At 40.6% G+C, this 14,074-nt stretch overlaps 1 protein-coding gene across 5 annotated transcripts in view; it reads left to right on the forward strand.

Annotated features, from left to right (window-relative positions):
• Positions 1–13,383, forward strand: part of Hr4 (Hormone receptor 4) — a 92,153-nt gene extending 78,770 nt beyond the window's left edge. For 4 of the 5 annotated variants that reach the window (XM_021332154.3, XM_021332151.3, XM_049842502.2 and 1 more), the window contains 6 exons: positions 1,064–2,167; positions 2,248–2,462; positions 2,565–2,960; positions 4,194–4,386; positions 8,334–8,449; positions 8,794–13,383. In XM_021332154.3, coding sequence (XP_021187829.1) covers positions 1,064–2,167; positions 2,248–2,462; positions 2,565–2,960; positions 4,194–4,386; positions 8,334–8,449; positions 8,794–8,874 — 2,105 coding nt within the window. In that variant the 3' untranslated portion in view covers positions 8,875–13,383. The remainder of the gene's footprint in view (positions 1–1,063; positions 2,168–2,247; positions 2,463–2,564; positions 2,961–4,193; positions 4,387–8,333; positions 8,450–8,793) is intronic. The other variant, XM_049842503.2, reaches the window with a different exon arrangement.
• Positions 13,384–14,074: the final 691 nt, after the last annotated feature.

Raw genomic sequence — 14,074 nt, forward strand, 5'->3', positions numbered from 1 at the left:
AGTAATAAAAAGTCGGTAAAGTTTAGTGTTTAGATTTATGGTAATGATTTAATTTTGGTACAGATTTCCATTTAAGTAAGTACAACTATTTGAAGACTGAAAAGTTTGGGATTTGGATTCAAAGATAATACTAGAAAGTAAATACGTCCGTAGAAAAGAGCGGGACTGCATAACTGTAATATTGTTGCATCTCTTAGATCTTGTCGCTACTTCAGTCGGCGTCTTTGATTTGGGATGGTTTGTGCACTTGTTGTGGAAGTATTCATATTTCTCAAATAGTTCACAAAGTTTTCTAGTAAATAATACTTGATCAAATAAGCAATTAGATTACGATTGTTAACTTTAGTGAATCCAATCTAGTACAGGTATCTACCATAAGAAGTTTTACTTAGGTAAGCAGTGATAAATATTTATTTTAGAATCTATTTAACTAGAGAGTTTTATAAACATAGTTAGTATGTATATATTATATTAATATAACATAATAGGCGTTATTGTTGTGTGACGTAGAGCCCTTTGTGGTGTGTGTGGAGCGCAGGCGCAACGCTTCCGGGCGCCGCATCTGCGCTCGCGCCGCTTTCACTTTCTCCTCGCGCGCCGCCGCATCTCGTGCTCGCAGCGCGACCCGCATCCATACTTCCTACATTTTCCACATCTATTCTGGATACTACATAGATTCTTGCATTCTGCTCTCAAACTTTATGAGATCAATTAATTAGTTACAACCACATAAATCTTAAGTTGGCGAGATCGTACCTCATTATGACTAAACGTGTTCCAAAACTTCATCCATAAATATAATAGGTTAGTGTTGTATGTGGCCGGGGCGGCGCTCACATCGTGACGCAACCGGCTAGCTAATCTAGTCGGCGGCGTCGGGAAGTGCAGTGTCGCGTCCCCGCGTCGCGCCCCGCGCGCTCAACTACGATCGCGCCGCGCGGTCGTTGACATTTCACCTAGTTTCTATAAGTCGCTTCTAAAAAGTCTATGGTGTTCTTTTTCTATTTGTGCGAGACGAGAGGTCGCCCGCCACTGTTGTTAACTGAACCGCGTGTGCCCACAGGCGAGTCGGCCGCCGATACCAGCACGTCGTCGCCGGACCCCGGCCCGCCGTCGCCGCGCATGGCCGAGGCGGGCTGCAGCACGCCGCCGCATCCGCCGCCCGTGTTCGATGGCGGCGGCTCTCCGACGCCATCGCCTGCTTGCCATCCCACCGTCATCCGCTCCGCGCCACCCTACTCCGTCATCAAGTTCGAGAGCAGCCCGGCTTCTGTCAAGGCAGAGTGCTCACCAGCCAGCAACAAACCTGATGCGACGCCTCCACAGCTATCTTCTGTAAAGCTTGAAGGCACCCCGGAACCTCCTCAGCCTTACAGGCCACGAGCTCTCGCTCCTCCACCACCGGGCTCGCACACCTCGCTATCGCCAGGGCCTTGGCCACCGGCTGCCTGCATCAACGGTGTCAAACCGGAGCTGATAGGCGGGCACTTCCCACCGCAACCACTCGAACCCAAACCTGGTGCACGAGGCTCAACGCAATGGCGGGGCACTCCCGCCGTGATAATGGGCGAGTCAGGTGGAGTTCGGACGATGTTCTGGACGCTGCCAGCGCCTACATCTAGCGGGGAGCCGGCGGCGAGTGCGTCCCACACGCCGACGCCACCCACCCCCGACCCGGCTACATGTAGCGAAGAGTCTGCCGCGCGGCTATTACTCAATCTTGGTGGTGAACTAAGGCGACCACGAGGACCTCCTCTAAATATGGAACTGCTTTGGGCGGGAGACGTGTCGCAGCTGCCCGCGCACCAGCAGCTTACCGCACTGAACCTGAGTGCTGCGGCCGGCAGTGTCGCCGGAGCATCACAGGTGGCGGGAGCGAGCGCGCTGGCGCTACCCAGACCCGAGCTTCGAGCCTACGCACCTGAGGCTGAACGTGATGAAGATGAACAACCTATGATCTGCATGATTTGTGAAGATAAAGCAACAGGTCTTCATTATGGCATCATTACTTGTGAGGGGTGTAAAGGTTTCTTCAAACGGACTGTACAGAACCGACGAGTTTACACGTGCGTAGCTGATGGTGGCTGTGAAATTACAAAAGCGCAGAGAAATAGATGCCAATATTGCCGATTCAAGAAGTGTATCGAACAAGGAATGGTTTTACAAGGTTTGTATCTACTTCTATATAAATTATAGTCCTGAACTAATTTGATTAATTGCATTTTCCTAATCATTTTTATTTAACAGCGGTACGAGAGGATCGGATGCCAGGTGGAAGGAATAGCGGTGCCGTCTATAACTTATACAAAGTAAAATACAAAAAGCATAAGAAAGCCAACAAGGCGGCGACGACGACGAGTCGAGCGTCACCACCTGAGAAGCCCAAAGACCCTTTACCGCCTATCCCATCTCACCTGGTCAATGGCACCATTCTTAAGACTGCACTCACCAACCCTAGCGAGGTAAGTCGTACTTGAAGAAAACATTCTAATCATCATAATGTTAATTAATTTTCCATAATTAATTGTTAAAGCTTTATGTTTACACTATAATTTTTTTTCCAGGTTGTCCACCTAAGAGCACGGTTAGAAAGTGCCGTGTCATCATCACGAGATCGAGCTGTGCCCCTGGAAAGGGCGCTACACATGATCCGTGCTCTGATAGACTGCGATGCCATGGAGGACATCGCCACGGTGCGGCATCTACCAGACCTGCTCCACGACACCTCAGAAATAGGAGACAAACTATGTAAGATCGGGGACTCGATCGTGCACAAAATGGTCGCTTGGACGAAGAAACTACCATTCATTATGGAAATACCAATGGAAATACATTCCAAGCTGTTGATGGAGAAATGGCATGAGATCTCAGTACTGACGACGGCGGCATACCAGGCGATGCACGGGAAGCACGCGCACGCGCCGCCCTCGTCGGACCACGAACAAGACTTTATGCAAGAGGTGAGTGTGAATTAATATTGCAGCGTTAGTGAAAACGTTACGAAAGTCGTATATAAAGGCATTTTTCCACCCAATTTGAGTTACGAGCCCTAGATGTGGCTCAAGCACGCTCCGGGTCACATTCGCTCCAGAGACTTCCGCACATGCGCCGGAGTTCAGTTACGTGATCTGCATCGCTTGCGCAACCGCGGTAGAAAGTCGCCGGCTGCGGCTGCCAGACAACTAGTTGCACTCGGACGTTTGCACACTCACCGCATAACCAGCTATGTTACACTAGGCAATTAATGCACTCTAGACTCCGAACCTTTCTATTAACTCGTAGATGGCCAGATTCACGACTTTATTTATTCATCATTCGTATTTTGTTTCAAAGTATAAAGAAATTAGCAGTATTTATTCGTTTGTTTCGTCTAGCTGGCAATAGACAGGTATGTTGCTCGCTCGAGCAATATGCAACGAACAGGATCGCGACCTGAGAATTGCACGCATTACATAAACTGCACACGCGGTGCCGTAATAACGGTAGTTATTCAGAAAGTAATTTTCATTGTCTAGAGCATTTCCTCTTTATTTATTCAGTCGATATTACGTAAATAACGTATTATGTTCGAAGCTACGAACGTTTTTTAGCAATTGAAAATGATTGCATATGCATTGACTTGTATTTCTACTAGCTCTAGCTGTTTGTTTTATAATATGCTAATTAAGTATATGACTAACAAGAAAAGCCCTTGGCAAACGACATGCCTCATTTGCATTCACTTATCGTGAAATGAGATGTACCTCTATGTATTATAGCATCGTTTTGTGGAAAACAAGATATTAATATTTGTGACAAACAAGTCATTTCATAGGAATTGTTAGGGCTCTAAATAGGAACTATTTTTGTGGACCTGCTCTTAAATGAGTTAAAGAATTGTCATTCATATTTATAGGATCGATATAACAAATAAATGAAGTAATGAAAATAACTAAACTCGCAATAAAGCTTTCCCTTTCATTAACAATTCTTAAGACCGGTGAAAGTAGAATTCTATATAGCTAATTGATCACGTCACAATATCGCATATAACAAATGATGACATGTGATTAGGAACTCTATATTTAAATTAAACCTTAATGCACCTCGAAAACAAATGCCAACATGTGACCTGGAGAGTTGCAATCTAAATAGTTCTTTAACACCAAACCCTCTAGATACATTTTCCAATAACAAGTTCATTTGTCTACCAGGTAAACGCGAACCTTCGGACGCTGCAGAACTGTCTGACGTCACTGATGGGTAGACCCATCACGTTGGAACAGCTGCGGCTTGACGTGGGGCTGGTGGTGGAAAAGATGACGCAAATAACCTGTGTCTTCCGCCGCATACAGCTTCGGATGGAGGAGTACGTTTGCCTGAAGGTCTACATACTATTAAACCAAGGTAAATACTGAACTTTTTTTTAGGAATTCAACAGCTAGATCAAATCTTCATCTTCAGCCTTTAGTTAGGAGACACATTAGTTCACAATCGGAGAGTCGTCAAATGGTTTTTTTGTTCGAACTTAAAAAGAAACTTTAAAACTTTTACATCATGTGTACGATATTAGCTTTGAAACTGGATAAATCAGGTTGTTTATTATTTCAATTTGACCACCAGCTCTTTATTATCGCTTAAACCCGAATAATAAATAACCAGTTTATTTTATAACTTGTCGATAACAACGGTTTACAGTTTGACGTCAAATTTTGTAGTTCAGAAAAATCTTTGATTTTTAATTGTGTTAATTGGCGAATGGATAACCTTTCACCGCAATGCAGGCCATTGAGGCCGGCTTTATTTAGGCTATGTAAATACTGGATAGAGCTTCCTTGTTTTCGTAACCGAATACTTTTATTTTAATATTCAATTAGCGATACTTAATATCTTCTCTAATGCGGAATTTCGCTCGAAATGTTACAAAAATAAAAGTTTACTTTAATCAAATTTATTAAAGTAAACTTTTATTTATATATATAACGTTACGTGTCGCTCACGTAAAAAGTCATTAATATAAACAAACACTGGCATAATTTGGCTTCCTCTTAGTAAAGAGTGTTTATAATCAGTTGGTACAACACCATAAACGAACTAGGAACGTTTTCCTCTTTCTATTTAAAATTGGAATAGGTAGATAGTGAGCAGGCTTACTTAAAGCTGCGTGTACACTACCCCGCAGATACGCGAGTCCATTACTTGAGTAAGTCAACGCACCGCATTGTAATCCAGTTACAGAGTCGCCGAGGGGTGCATCGGCCCACGATGCATGTAGGTCAGTTACTGTTACGCAAGCTAGGCATCCTACGCTCTGACGTCGACCTGACTCATTATGTTAGCCGCTTTATATCTACTTAGTAGCCTTTACGCGAACACGTGAAGCGACAAACAGCCTTTATAAACATTTCTGTCGTGAGATCTTTTATTTATAATCTCGATAAAAATAGTTATGATCGGAAAATATAATAATTGTTTTGTTCTACTTACTTCTAAAAGAATTAGTTTCACTTTCGATAGTCAGAGCATTAGAGCTATAACCAGAATAGCAATTTGTCATTCCGAAGAAAAGTAAAGAGAGCTCAAAAAAGCACTTTCTAATATGATACGAAAGCTTCAGAAATGTAACGGTAGATTTTATCGCATGATTAATGGACACAATACGAAATGCGACAAGACAATAAAAATCTCGACGCGTTGTGTGATACGCAGCGCAAAGTGTTCGTTAATATTATTATGATTTATGTTACAAGTAACCCAGATGTGGCACGTCGTGAGCTCGCGACACCGACTAGGAACCACTTCTCGACTTTGATAACAATTTCACTCGATAAACTTTGCTGACATACGAAAGTCTTCAGATATCTTCGCTGATACGATTACTTATTTATATCGGAAAAGTTCTCATGTACGTCAGGCTTTTTCTCTTGTACTCGTATAATTTATTAGTAATGAAATACGCTTGGTTGTAGAAGAAACTCAATAGCCTTGCAGAAAATAAATTTAGAAACAGAAAAGGTAATTTCATTAGTTACAGCTAGTAAGTGAAGTTTCAATAAGCAAGTTTGAGACGCAATAGAATGTACCTGTGCGTGCATGGCAAGACGCAACTCAATCATTTGTAACCTTCGGCGATGTTTTAACACGGCTAATCACAGCCCTAGTAGCTCTCAGGGAAACTGTGACATCCTGTGTTATCGCTGCAACTAGGTCGCACCACGCTCTAACGCCATGTTTGAAAATTATTTTCACCGCACATGCACATTTATACGTTAAGTAGGTGCGCTGTTTATCAAACTATGAAAGTACTCGGTGTTTGGCCGAGCTCGGAAATACCGCGTATTATGTTGCACGACGGTTATGTAAATTAAACTTTGGATACTATATTTGTTATAATAGCAACAGTTTCCCAAGTGTTACAGATTATAACGTCATAACGCAACTGAATAATTAATCGTTTGACACTAAGAGCAATATTGCTTGAATATGACACCCGAGAAATTTGCTGGTGTCGGTTATATCTTGTTAAACACTTCTCAATTGACGCTTGCATCATCAAAGTTTACGAAAGTAGTCCACTCTCTTCGTGGAGACGTCACTATGCAGAGATGACTAATTTATATATGTTGACAAATCAGTTAAATCAAGGATTTTTCCTTATGAGTGTATCCGTAAATCTAAAGTAATAAAGTCATGGTTTAACTTCGTTATCAAATCTTAGATCTGGCAAACAGTGCGTGTGTACACAAGGAATAGGCCACTTATGCCAGTTGTCAATGAAGCGAGCTATCGAACAGAATTGGCTTCGAATTGATATTGTTGATAACCTACATAAGCGCTGATTGAGTCGCCTGCATGCCATTTTATAGATTTACAGGTTTAGGGAGTAGCTAAAATACGTTCCAAGTAGGCGTAAGGAGGATTATGAAAGCCTTTAAAAATTTATTGGATTCATCTTCACGAAGATAAAGTAACTCTTCATTGCTTTTCTAGCTACTTCAATAAGTATTGAATTCTAAACTATAAAAATCTTCACTCAAATAACAATTCAAATGACATCTTTCGAAAGGAGGAAAACTGTCCCTGTAAATAGGTACTCATGTTTGTCACATCAATTTTTATTTTCACTGTAGCCACACGTGTATGTGTGTGTAAGTCCTGGTAGTGCGCTCGCGCGGACTACGGTGAAATGGAAAGCGTTTGCGCAACCCGCCGCGCCGCCTATATGACTGTGTGCTTGTTAGATACTTGTAACAAAATGTTTGTTGCGTGTGAGCGTTGAGTAATGCATTAGAATTTTAGGAACGTGTCGCCATATTTGTCACTGCTTGTGTGGCTATTTTTCGCATTGTATGTTAATTTAATACTAAACATAAACTGCAATTTAACACATTCACCGTTAACGATATAATGAGCCAAATTAAATGGAGTAAATGACACTCGATACACTCTAATTACTATGTAATTAAATCAAACTGCAATAGGTTGTTAACCCGTATAGAATTAAAACTGTCGCATTGCATTCAAAAGCGCATTGCGTATAATAGTGTAGAGTTAGTTACGTCAGCTAAAACGGGACAGCATTTCACTCTCGGAGCGGAAAGCGCGACGCGGAAGGCGAACTTTCTCTTTTGCAGCGCACTGTGCGCATTGAAAAAAGCGCAAGCGCAGATTATAGAATGAACGAGTACCGCTACGTCTCGCGCGCATTCATTTACGTAACCAGTACTACATGCGCGCGCTGCTAAAATGCACACTGATACCACACGATAAAACGCATACTTCGAAACGTGTGTGCTCTATGCAGCTCCATAAAGATAAACTCTACACAACAAATTAAATACAATACATTTCATCAAAATAGTTCTCATCAATAATATATTCAACCATTAATTGTATATTGTTCAGCAAAAATAAACTAACATCAATTAAATGTAGTCGCAATAACAGCACACACGAAACAGTCGCGCGTACAATATCGTGGAAAAATGCGCGCGCGAGAACGAGACGGCGACAGCGCGGTGAGGACGCGAGCGAGCTCGAGCGGAGGTCAACGGCTAGCCGCGGTCGTTGCCCTGCTATCGGAGTGACCTACTGAGCGCGTGACGTCACCGCCGCACCGCGCGCGCCCTGGCATTGGTTTACCGCCAACGCGCAGCGCCATCTACAAGCGAGTAGCTACACTAAACATGATCGTCATTGCATGATTGTAGGAAATATAATAATCAGTACAACTCAATGCCATTCGCTACTACGAGTGCGACCGTTGAATAATTTCGAGTTGAACGTTAGATTACACACCTTTAAGTATTGATTTTATTTGTGCAGCTTTTAAAGCTTGATTTCGTTTGTTTCAGAAGTTGAGTTGGAGGGTATTCAGGATCGGTACGTGCAGGTGCTGCGCAGTTATCTGGAGCATGCCGCTCCGCATCATCCTGGAAGGCTACAGGAACTCTTCGCCAGGATACCTGAGGTAATTCAAAATGCTTTTAATCATTTACTTCTTGACTCTGCAGTGCCCAACCCGTTAAGTGAGCAGGTCGTGTGTACGAGGCTTTCTCTTAATTTTCAGCACGGATGAATAAATTGCTTTTTTCGGAAGAGAGAGCCGTTATAGATCACTCAGCATGCAATATCTTTGTCAGTCAATAACAGTTGCATAAATACACAATTTATACAGCCGGCTTCGTTACCAAGGGATAAGATAGCAGATTTATCGTCTATCCCGCAAAGTAAAATTTACAAGGCACATTCACAATAGAAAGTCGAAGGAAAGCTTTTGATTTCACGATACTAAGTTGTCGTTTTCACTTACAGATCCAAGCGGCGGCGAACCTGTTGCTCGAGAGCAAAATGTTCTACGTACCTTTCGTGCTGAACTCGGCGGAGATCAGATAGTACATGGCGCAGCAGGGCGTCTAGTTCTCGATGTACGAGCGGCTGACTCCCCGCCCGCGCCCGCTCCCCCGCCGCACCCCCGTCTTATGATCGCACTCGCCACCATGTGTTCACCCGCCGCCGACACGCGCCGACACGCGCCGACACCGCGCCACACCGCGCCGCCCGCGCAGCACAAGAGTTCGTACAAATGTTCCTACTCGAGCGCCGACAGTGTGCCCCGCCCAGTGCGACAAACAGTGACAGTCAACACAAGTGCGGTACATTATACCTTTGTTGAGTCGATGAGTGTATTGGTTTATTGTTTAGTAGAGGAATTAAAACGTCCCAATTGACAGACTGATTTATTATTAAAATAGCTATTACGTAAGGTACCAGGGACTTGAATGCGTGTTTTATACGTGGTAGTGTATACTACATAGTGTTAAATAGAATAAAATATATATTATGTTACTATTTAAATTTGTCAGTCGGAGAATCGCATAATATATTATTTGTGTAAATATAGGATAAACTTTACAATATAGTTAAACGTTGTTTTAGACAGAATTGTTTCTTGTAAATGAAATACTGCTGTTTTAGTTTGCATTTTATATCGTCTAGGATTAACCAGTAGACTACTGGGTGTGTAATATTGAGAATTTCAATTTAATTTTATATGACTTGTTCGTACATAATGTAAGTAGCACTAAGTACCTACTCTCAGTGTTTACCAAGACTGCTTGTATACAACTGTACTGTTTATACACTAACGTAAGCGGCGCGGTGGCTCGCGCGGTTCTTATAGTCACAACTTATGCATTTTTATTGCCAATATTTCGCATAACACTACTTGTGCATGTTTCGTTCTGAATGTTTCACTTCTTTATTCTGGTCTAACTAGGTGTAAGGGTCGGCGCGCGCGGCGGTCTCGTGCCGTGCCGTGCCGTGCTGTGCCGTGCCGTGCCGCGCCGCGCCGACTGCTCTCGATGCATTTCTAAGCTGACGACGTTATCTTTATGTGCGTAGGTGCTTCGGACATTTATTGATCTTATACTTTGCTTCCTTTGATGTGTTCAAATGTAATTGTGCTCAATGTACCGTGATTTTGTTCGGATATTCAAATTATTATAATCGTTTGTGTCATTTCATATCGTAGCATTGAATTCCTTTCGCGCATCGTTCCTCTAGTAAAAGTAGTCTCATGATACATTTTGTACATACATAAAATATTTTGTACATATTGCGTTAAATCTCGATTACATAAACTATTTGATTGATTTGCAACTATTAATAAATAAGTGATTTTATTGTGAAGTTCTAATTTTATTACAAAACAGGTACATCCATGCATCACTCATTATCGACACAGTTTAAGACACGTCAGAAACTATGAATTTATTTCATGACATCATCACAGCATTAGCCCTCTAGCATTCCTCTGCATGTATAAAGTCTTACGTAGAAGTCCATCATTTCATCTGATCACGCTACTAACTGTCCCGGACTCATGTAACTCACTTACTAAAGACCTAGTACTAACACCGATCTACATCTACACATTAAATAGGCGTATCTAACAATATTTATAGAAAACGTATCATAACATGATCGCAAAAAAAAACATTAAAATAATCTTACGAAAAGACTCTCAAACCTACTACTGTCAGTAATCACTGCCTTTCGTTTTCTTACAATTTATTCGCCGTTATCGTTAAATAACACTTTGTATTAATCGTTAATGTTAAAATTTGTAATAAACGTTCCATCAACGGTGAACAGTTACCACTAGCTATAGGGGGCGATGTAAGCCTTGTTTAAAATTAAGTAATTACAACCAAAAAGTTCGTTCTAAGGACTTAGGTTCTAGTTAATTAGATTTTTTTATGCCTTAGCTTTCTCACGGTCGACGTCGGCGTATACAGAGCAATTAATAGCCACACACCTATCTCACTTATATAAATATAAATAGTCTTCACGACCTGTCAGTACCGAGAACACTATAAAACAATCGAAGGTCTCATTCGCGAAGGTTGTGGACCTGTCAAGTAGCAAGTCGACGGCGGAAGGTACTCGCGTCGACGCAGCGCAGTCGACACAACAGACAACTTGTAATATTAGATAATCCTGTTACCTGAATGAGCGATACACGTCCGTTCCTCATCGTGTTACCATTAGTTAAGTATTAGCGGTTATTAAATGTGTTTTGTACATTATAATTAGTTTGAATACAACCAGTTACGATACTGCCATCAAATGCCTAAATAGTTTTCAATTAATTTTGTTATATTACGTACGTTTAATTAAGTTAATGACGTTGGTGAAATTATTAGTTAATTGTGATAGTAAACAGTGATATGATATCGGAGTAGGCGACACGCCGCGCGCCGCAGCGCGTCGCGGGATGCGCGCGCGGCGTGCGGCGGCGGCGCGTCGCCCGGTGCGCGCGCGCCTTCACTAATATTCGGTCTCACTACGTGAACCCTTCACGACGATTGGGTAACTATATTTATTTATTCATTTTTTTATCTAACTTAATTATAATTAATTAGTTTTTAACAACACCATCAGAACGACGGTGTTAAATCTAAAGTCTGAGGTAAAGATGCCTTTATAGATTTTTAAACATTTAATGACGGAAATCGTAAATATAACTATAATCGCGAATCGTGCATCGTTCTACTAATATGTATGTAAATGATAATATAATGTATGTAAGTAATATTGACACTTATTTTGTTAGTATCATAGCGTATTGTTAAGGCGAAACTAACGGCAGTGTATCAAATGGGAATTAGATTTGTAAGAATGTTATTGGCGTTGTACAAAGGATAGTATTGTTAGTAATTAAACAATGAAATTGGCGCATTACTGGCGAGTACCTAATTAGAATAGTACACGACAGCCCACTGAGGCTATACATTCATGTAATATGTAAATACAAATTATGCTTCGACGTGTAAGATGGGCGCTCGCTTTCGTTGCACTTCTAAATTATTTGCTATTACTGTGAAATAGGGCTTGTTCGCCTCTTCGTCTAATTTAATGGAACTCGTAGGATAACTTTTGAATATCAAAATTGACTGACCGATTCATAGGAAACAATTATGAATGATTTGCTTCTGCTTGCTAATTTAATTTTTAATGAGTTTGCATAACTTTAGTGCCGCCAGTCTCGGAGATAGATTTCACACCCGAGACTCGGACGGTTACAGCCGGCTTCTAACGCGCTTGTGTGTCTGATACCACCGCGTGTTTATAAACTGTACTGTCTTGTGCTGCTCAGAGTTCCCTGTTCACATACTGCAGGACGCTCTTAACCGCGTGGACTAGTATGCATACTAATTAATTACGATCGTCAATTACCACTGTAACATTACTAACGGTACACTGTAGGATATTTCAATCAAGAATATCTTAATCATCATCACAAGACGCACAGGCCGTTCCGGAGCCGGTTCGTAGATAATACTGCGAAAATATTTTGACTGATATAGTTATGTAATAAACATAATAATGTTAATATATTTATAAGGGTGTAACAAAAACTTAATGCATTTCACATTTCTTTACAGTCCATAAGAGAATAATTAATTACGTGTAAGATATTACATGTAACATATTGTGACGAAATATTTTCACATTCGTAGTGTAAGGTTTGTTGTGTATAAAAATAGCGTTTCAAGTATTTCGGGTAAAAGAAGGGTTAAAATTTGTGTACATTAGACATTGTATTAAAATAGTTATGAAATCGAGTGTAACGCCGTAAGAGAATATATATTTGGAAACGTTGACGAGTGTTTGTTGTATGTAATTACATGTCACAGATGGATATTTGAACTCTAAGTACATATAGATATATATTCTACGAGTTATACTTCATGTTCTAATCAATAATAACAGTAATCAATTTTGTTACAGTTACACAAACAAACACGTTTCGCTTATCTTACTAATTTCAATGTTTAGATACATTTTTGTGTCCACTTTTACAATTTTCTAAATAGAATATGGTCGAAATCACAGGTTGAATTAGTTGTCACGCTGTCACGGTGCCTCCGGTAGACACGTATGGATAGCGGCAACGATATGTTTGTAAGAGTTCAATGTGGTTGAGTGTGCTGTATTTCACGTATTTAGTTGGGCTCGCTCAATACCAAGACTTATCGCTTTCAGACCTAGCATACATTAAGTATTATGGATACATTAGGGTTCTATGTTTATACGTAGCAAATCACATTAGTTGCTGATTGCTGTACTGTTCTCGATGGAATAAGGCTGTTGTTATAATTCGACCAAGTTAAGATATACAGTGACTGTTAGCAGTACTCAGGAGTTTCGTGTACGTCTCGTTGAGTGATGCGCCACGCCGGCGTAGTCAATCGAATGTACTGGTTTGCCAAGAGAAGTTACCTACAGTTGTGTTTAATTAGCGATGCATAACGTGTTTGTACTTTAATTTGTTTTTTAGTTGTACTCTTGGAAATCAATGGTTAATAATTTAAGAAAATAAATTGTATGTGAAATATATTTATTGATTTTATTTGACCAAATTATTCCCTTGCAAAACTCTATCAAGAGAAATGCGAAGCTGTAATGCTTCGAAGATCACTTGTTCTTAGTGGGCTATTCATTACCGCAGTCTCAGTAATTTAATGATGGTCAGAGATTGTGTAGTACTTAACTGAAAGTCAGTTAACTGGTGCAACCGTTTAATAGGAAACTAACTTAATTAAAATGTTATAACTAATACTCAGCTCAAATCCATTACTTAACTACTTAAGATAAGATACCTATTTAAAACATAAGCGAGGTAAATACGAGTGTCCAATAACATGAGATTTGATAGTAGATAAAATTAATCTACATTAGATACCCTGCGGGAGCAAAATCAATTCCTGTCAGGTTTCAAATTTACGTAAATATTTTAAATGAATCTAGGTCTAGCTTAGCAGGTACCTAAGTCTAAGCCCACGACTCTCCACATCGTGCAAGCCCTTATCTTTAGCTTATCAGACTACACAAACAAATAGTAACCATTAATTAAAGAAAACAGGTTGCTATGATAACTTACAGCCTACCGACGCTAAACTGTAGCTTCGAGAGGCTCATTTATCTTCAAAGGATTGTAATTCTATCATAATAAACATGATATGATTCTAATCTACAATAGAACAATTGAAAACTATAATATTTTATGGGAAATGTGAATAGGATATAG

The sequence above is a fragment of the Helicoverpa armigera genome, chromosome 5 (genome assembly GCF_030705265.1).
Source record: "Helicoverpa armigera isolate CAAS_96S chromosome 5, ASM3070526v1, whole genome shotgun sequence".
In the NCBI taxonomy this organism is placed as follows: Eukaryota; Metazoa; Arthropoda; class Insecta; order Lepidoptera; family Noctuidae; genus Helicoverpa; species Helicoverpa armigera.